The 6766-nt window shown below is 62.8% G+C and overlaps 2 protein-coding genes across 2 annotated transcripts in view; one reads left to right on the top strand and one right to left on the bottom strand.

Moving 5' to 3' along the window:
* The window catches only part of SF3A2 (splicing factor 3a subunit 2), an 8173-nt gene extending 4107 nt beyond the window's left edge, over positions 1-4066 (bottom strand). Inside the window, exons 1-4 of the mRNA XM_077760614.1 lie at positions 3787-4066; positions 1947-2034; positions 1434-1601; positions 226-297 (exon numbers count right to left, since the gene is read on the bottom strand). Coding sequence (XP_077616740.1) covers positions 226-297; positions 1434-1559 — 198 coding nt within the window. The 5' untranslated portion in view covers positions 1560-1601; positions 1947-2034; positions 3787-4066. The remainder of the gene's footprint in view (positions 1-225; positions 298-1433; positions 1602-1946; positions 2035-3786) is intronic.
* A 2231-nt stretch (positions 4067-6297) lies between these two features.
* PLEKHJ1 (pleckstrin homology domain containing J1) overlaps positions 6298-6766 on the top strand; it is a 1957-nt gene continuing 1488 nt past the window's right edge. The window contains exon 1 of the mRNA XM_077760613.1: positions 6298-6764. Coding sequence (XP_077616739.1) covers positions 6658-6764 — 107 coding nt within the window. The 5' untranslated portion in view covers positions 6298-6657. The remainder of the gene's footprint in view (positions 6765-6766) is intronic.

Genomic DNA, 6766 nt, shown 5'->3' with positions numbered 1-6766 from the left:
CGCCTCAGGGGTCCGGGAGGTGCAGGCTGGGGCAGGGTGCTTGGCCTTGGCCTGGAGCACACGAGTCTCCCCTAAAAGACGTCTCCGTGTGTGTGCCCTGCTGAGTTAGCAGCCTGAGCCCCCTCCACCCTCGGGCCGCTCTGAACCAAGTCGCAGAACTGAGGGGGCCGCGCGGCTGGGCCAGGAGGCGGGGGCCCGACGCCCACCCCAGGGCCCAGGACGCACCTCATTGTTGTGCAGCGTCAGGCACAGCTTGCACTCGTAGGAGCCCAGGTGGTTCTTCATGAAGTAAGGGTCCTGGGGAGGGAAACCCCGTTAACAGCGATCAAGGCCATGGCCCCCACCTGCTCCATGAGGAGCCAGAGTCTCCGCTTCGTCCAAGAAGCAGAGACGGCTGCTGTCCTCTGCGCAGGCGCTCTGAGCACAGGGGCCTGGGCTCCGCGGGGCCTTTGGAGGCAGCCCTGCGGGGCCACTGGGGTCCTGCGGACACAGGCCCCTCGGCAGGACTGGGGGCTGACAACACGGGCTCTCAGCTGCACCCTGGTGGCCGCTCCGGGTCCAGGGGAGAGCAGAGCCAGAGCGGCCGCCGGGGGCCACCACAGGGGCCGGCCGCTAACCTCGCCGGCTTTGCCAAGCGTCGCAGCACGAGCCTGACACCCGACACTGAAATCACAAAAGCAAATGGGTCACGACAGAGGCCCGTGCAGGCCCCGTCTGTGCGCGCGGGATTCCCAGGCCATCCAAGCGACCGTCTGTGAATAGGGGCAGCAGCCCAGACCCGCGGGGGTTCGAATCCTAACTCCGCTGCCCAGTGGCCGTGTCATCGCCGGCAGTGACAGTCCTCCCTTGTCTCCTTGGGGAAATGGGGACAGAAGGGAGCTGACCTCACAGGCGAGGCCTGGCACAGGGTGAGGGCTCATGTCTCCGAGGGGCTCCAAGTCTAAGGGGAACCATCCGTGGAGCCAGGCCACCTCTGTCTCAGGGACACCGGGGGACGTCTGGGGCCATCTGTGTTTGTCACAACTGGGGTGCTCCTGGTACCGAGCGGGTGGGGGCCGCCTGGCTGCCAACAGTGCCCCCTGGCGATCTGGTCCACCCCCAGCTCTGAAGCACCAGAGAAAACGCTGCCCTCCGCTGCCTACGGCTGGAGCATCAGGCCCCCTCCTCGCCACGGCGACCCCGCAGCCCTCTGGTCAGTCAGTCACACAGAAAGCCTCAAGCAAGCTTGACGGCAGGCGGTCTCTGAGCAGACAGCTGGCGCCGCTCTAGTCAAGCTCCCTCGATTACAGACCAGGACCCAGGGCCCAGAGAGCCGGGCGGGGGGCCGAGGGCACCAGGTGAGGGCGTACTGAACGCGGCTCCACGGACAGACGGACAGACGGCAGAGCAGGGAACACGGGACCCAGAGGGCTTCCTGCCCTCACTCCACCCACCTTGTTGATGTCGATGGTCTCCAGGGCCAGCTGCCGGAGGCGCTCCCGGCGGTCCCGGTTGCTCTCTGAGGAGGAGGCCACGCCTCCGCTCCCGGTCTTTCCCCCGGGGCGGTGCTGGAAGTCCATGGCGAGGGCCTTGGGGCTTTACCACACTCCGGAGAAACCTGCCTGCCGGGGCAAAGGAGAAAAGGAGAGGCTGTGACGGCCGCAGGGCACGGCAGGGGGCAGGGCTGGCGAGACCCCCCAAGTCTCCCATCCCTCCCCCCTGCTGCCCCCTGCCCGTCTCCCATCCCCACCCCTGTCCCCCCTACCCACTCCTGATGGGGATAAGCCTCATCGCCCCGCCCACGTCTTCGGGTAGACTGAGGGCCCAGGGTGGCCCAGGCACGAAGATAAACAGGAAGAGGGGCCCTGGGGAAGGACTGGAAAGGAGGCCACCACAGCCCACCAAGCGTAAAGGCTCTGAGACCCCAAATGCAACGGGGAAGAAGTGGCCAAGTCCTTAAGCCTCACCTCCTTCAGGAAGCCTTCCTGGACCTTGGCCTGAGTGCTCAGCGCTCCCTCCTCTGAAGGCCCTGCTTGTCTGTGCTCAGCTGTAAATCTGCTGAAAGAAAGGAAGATGACCTATTGTCCACCTGTTTCTCCGAACGCACAGAGACGCTCAAGACGGGACTGTGGCCCAGGAGGGCTCTGTCGAGCCCTCAACACCCCGTTCTGGCCCCTGCCACGGTGCCTCCCACGTTCTTTCAGACTCGGCTCAAACCCAACCCCCCAGCACCTCTCTCTGGTCTCTGAACACTCTCCCTCTTGACTGGCCAGCGTCCGCCCCAGGCCACTGGCTTACGCCCACACTACCTTGTCTCTGCGGAGGTGAGCTCACGGGGACGGGCCCAGGAGTGAATATGACCCTACGAACGTGTGTCCCTGTTCTAATCCCCAGAGCGATAAATACAGAACCGTATACGGCAAAAGGACCTTGCAGGTGCGATTAAGTCAAAGACCCTGAGGCGGGGGTGACCCTGGGTTCCCCATGGCGCCCAGCGTCCTCACGAGAGGGAGGCAGAGAGAGGGTGGACCCTGCACTACCAGCAGTGAGGGTGGAGGAGGGGCTGCAGGCCAAGCATACGGCGCCTCCGGAAGCCAAAGAAGGGGGGACACAGGGCTCCCTGGGGTCCCGGGGGGAACACAACCCTCCATTTTAGTCTTCTGCTCTCCAGGACTGCACAGTAACACTCCCGTGCCCCTTGACCATGGACTCTGCGGTGACCTGCTACGGCGGCCACAGACAAGGAACACCCGGGGTACAGCCCAGTATGACCTGGAATCACCTGGCAACTCTAGAGGAACCCAGATCTGCCTGGCCCGGTTCTCAGCCTCTTGACGAGCCTATGGAGGCATCACACCTGGGAGCCAGCAACGTGACCTTCCAGGTGGCTGCCGACCCCGGGGCGCTGCACCCACCACAGGGTCAGGCCTCGTGTTACAGAAGGCCGCCCGGAGCTGCCACCTTTGGAACTGCGCCAGGCCCGGAGTGAAGGCCGAGCACCGCCAACCACCCCACTCAGTCCATCAAACACTCTTGCCCTGAGAAGGGGCAGAAGCGCCCTCTGCCAGGAAGGCAAGAGCATCGGCCCACGGGACCCTCGTGGCCTCACCCCTGTGCCATGTGAGGCCCACGGGACCCTCGAGGCCTTGACCCTTGTGTCTTCTATGGTCCATGGGTCCCTCGTGGCCTCGCCCCTGTGCCGTGTGCAGCCCACGGGACCCTTGCGGCCTCACCCCTGTGCCGTGTACAGCCCACGGGACCCTCGTGGCCTTGACCCTTGTGTCTTGTACGGCCCATGGGTCCCTCGGGGCCTCGCCCCTGTGCCGTGTGCAGCCCACGGGACCCTTGCGGCCTCACCCCTGTGCCATGTACAGCCCACGGGACCCTCGTGACCTTGACCCTTGTGTCTTGTACGGCCCATGGGTCCCTCGTGGCCTCGCCCCTGTGCCGTGTGCAGCCCACGGGACCCTTGCGGCCTCACCCCTGTGCCATGTACAGCCCATGGGTCCCTCGTGGCCTCGCCCCTGTGCCGTGTGCAGCGAGCCCAGGGAGAACCGCACCCCACCCTCCCGGGGGCGTCCCGGCTGCCAGACCTGCTCACGGGCTCCGCAGGGGAGACCCTACTAGGGGCTGAGCTCGGCCGGCACCTGCTGTTCCCGGGGGAGACTCCGGCGTTTCTGGGGGAAGTTGTGAGAAATTCCTCCCCAGGAGGGGGAGGGGAAGTGGGCAGAGGGACACGACTGGCCCTCGCCACTGCCCACAGCACGGCTGGGGAGGTCCCTCTTCCGTGGGTCTCAAGTGACTTACAGGCTTCCGTGGGGAGACAGCAGCCATCTTCCCAAGGACGCTACGGGAGGGCGCTGCTCGAGTCAGCAGCCAGGAGCAGACGAAAACGTGCCCGACATCACTGGTCCCCCGGGAGCCGCATATCAAACCCCCACGGACCCTCTGCCTCAGGCCTGTCAGCCTCTTCATTACCGGAGAGAAAACACAGGCAGCTCCCCCGAGTTTGTAGGGTGGAGGGGGGCGCGGCGGCGGGTGCACACGGCTTTGGCTCAGGGAACCTGACTCAGATACTGAGTTGGCTGCCCCGTTAGAGGCCCAAACTGCCAGTTCCTTCGTTCCTGATGGCGCACTGCACACACATCATCCCTGCCCCCACACTCCCCAGCATTATCCCCAAGAGATCGTGTGCCCAGATGCCCTCAATGGGCTGCTTGCACAGACCGCACTTTTGTTCTCAGAAGGACTGGAACGAAGGCACACTGCACCTGGGCTGGCACCGTCGGGGAGAGTCCAGGAGAGGAGGGAGGGCCAGGCTGGAAAGAGGGATTCCATCAAAACCAGCCCAGCAAACAGCAGGCAGCCCCCCCCAACCTTGCCCAGCAAGGGGGAGACACCAGCCTGGTGCCCCAGCAAGAGCACCAGAGACCGGTTCTCACACACTGTCGGCTGGGGCCTCTCACGCCCCAGAGAAAACAGCAGCTCCTTCCAGACTCAGCACGTGAAGCTAGTAACTCACACTTAAACAGATCTGAAGAACCCCACCCGGGAGGAAGGGAAGGAGGAAGGCAGGCAGGCACCTGACAGAAACCTCCCCTGATAATGGTAGCGATGATGAGCGGACGAGGTAATACACCACGAAAGCGGGGCAGCCTGCCAGGCGTCAGCCAGGCCAATTAAAACCTGAAGGAAACTTAAGTAAAGATGGTTCAAACAAAAAACTGAATGGGAGAGCTTGAAAAGACAAATTAAACAAGTCTTTCACCAAAGAGAATTAAAAGGAAGGAAGAGGTCAAATTTCAGAGCACTGATGGAAATAAGCACGGAAATACTACCAAAGATGTATGAGAGCATCACCAGAGAAAAGAAAACTACCCCAGGGCCGAGAGAATCTAATTGTTCAGACAGAAACAGAAAGCCCAACAATGAAAACAATTGTGAAGCTTTACGACACCCGGAAAAAACTTCAGTTTGTATTAAACAAAGAAAAAGATCAGGAACAAAAGGTCAGGCACCAGAAGAGAATCAGTCTCAAAATGAATTTTCCATCCAGAATTTTATACTCTAATTTCTATTCGTGAGGCTAAACAGATAACCAGGGACTCAGAATCAATTTCCTTGAAAGGTGTCTGTCTGGAGACGCATCCTGATACTACAGAGGAAAAGAAACAGATGATCAGACTGAAAACAAGCCAGCTCAAGAGAGCGCCGAAAGAAAGTTCTAGACAGTTGCTGGGGGAAGGGTGAGCAACCCCTCCAGACGCAGNAATTTGCTTAAACCTAGGGAAAAATACAATTAATAGGTACTGAGATGTTGGGAGCTTCGAGGAAAAAAATTAACAGGCCAACAACACCAGGCTAATAGGAAAAATGAGTGTCAGTTAGTCTGGGGGGGTGTGGGAGAAAAATACACAAGTGATCCCGTTAGTTGTCTTCGCAGCAGAAAATACTCTGAATCTCAGGAAACAGGTGTAATGATGTGACCAAAACTCAAGAAAACGCTCAGAGCGCGAGGGGGAAGCTGCGGGGGGCGGGACGCAGAAACCAGGGCCACCAATCGTGAGAGAAGTCAGCAGGTCAGGCCCCAGACCCGCGCAGCCCGGAGACCCGCTCCGGACAAAAGCAAGGGCTCGCCTCGCTCACAGAGGGCAGGCGGCCTCCGAGGCCCAACGAGGGGGCGGGAAACTAGCGGGCAGACGGTCAGCGCCGGCGCCTGCGGCCGGGAGGGGTCCGCCTAACGGGCTCCGGTCGCCCGGGGGCGGCGCTCCCCACTCGGCCGCTGTTATCCCCACTACGGGGGCGCGCACGGAGGTCCCCTCTCCCCGAAGAGACCCAGGGCCGCACAACCACGACAAAGAGCCGCAAGTCCGTGCTCGCTGGGATCCTAGGGGCGCAGAGAGCGCCACGTGAGCGCCACCCGACCCCGCGGGCCTTCGGAGAGGACGCAGGACTCGTTTGGCCCATCCGCTCGCGGCCAGGGAGTTGGGGCCCAAGGGCCCCAGGAACCCCAGATTCGCCCAGCCCTCACCCGCGCCCCCCGCCGCCCGCATCCACTCCCGTCCTGGGAAGCCAGGGCCTCGGGGTCCCCGCCCTCACCGTGCGCCGTTCCTCGCTCCGCGCCCGCCGCCACCACGACTACGTTACGCGCAAGCGCATCTCATCCTACGGAAATACTTCCGGGGACAAAGCGGGCAGGGCCTCCCGTGTGCGCATGCCCGCCCTGCCCGGCGAGGTGGACCGGAGGCTCCGGAGGCGCGAGGAGACGGGGCGGGACTGGGAGGATAGGCTGGGATTCGAAGCGCGCGTGCGCAGCAGCCTCTTAACGCCTTCTGGGTCGGTCTAATTCACTGTGTCAGGTATCGCGGGAGGTCGGACTGCGACTCGCCCCGCTCCGCCTGCTTCTGTCCGCTTCGGTCAAGGGGGCCCCTGGTCGTGAGAGTACCTTAATCTGTTCCCACCACAGATCCAGCTTATTGCGTAGTGTATACGACGACCGTCCGTTTCAATCACTGTCTCCGCGCCTGCGACCGACGGGGGTGTGTGGTTCGGCTGCGCGCAAGCGCAGTGGGTGCGGCAGCGCTTCCGGGACGGCGCTGTGGGACTTTTTTGGCGCGAGGGCGGTCGACGGCCGGGAGGGCGCGGCCGGCGCTCGGTGTTTTGGGTCCCGGCGGCGCCATGCGCTACAACGAGAAGGAGCTGCAGGCGCTGTCCCGGCAGCCGGCCGAGCTGGCGGCCGAGCTCGGCATGCGGGGCCCCAAGAAAGGCAGCGGTGAGCGGGCCGGGT

This window comes from Crocuta crocuta, unplaced genomic scaffold, assembly GCF_008692635.1.
Source record: "Crocuta crocuta isolate KB4526 unplaced genomic scaffold, BGI_CrCroc_1.0 scaffold443, whole genome shotgun sequence".
In the NCBI taxonomy this organism is placed as follows: Eukaryota; Metazoa; Chordata; class Mammalia; order Carnivora; family Hyaenidae; genus Crocuta; species Crocuta crocuta.
The sequence above is the reverse complement of the archived record's forward strand: the minus strand, read 5'-3'. Positions and strand labels throughout refer to the sequence as shown.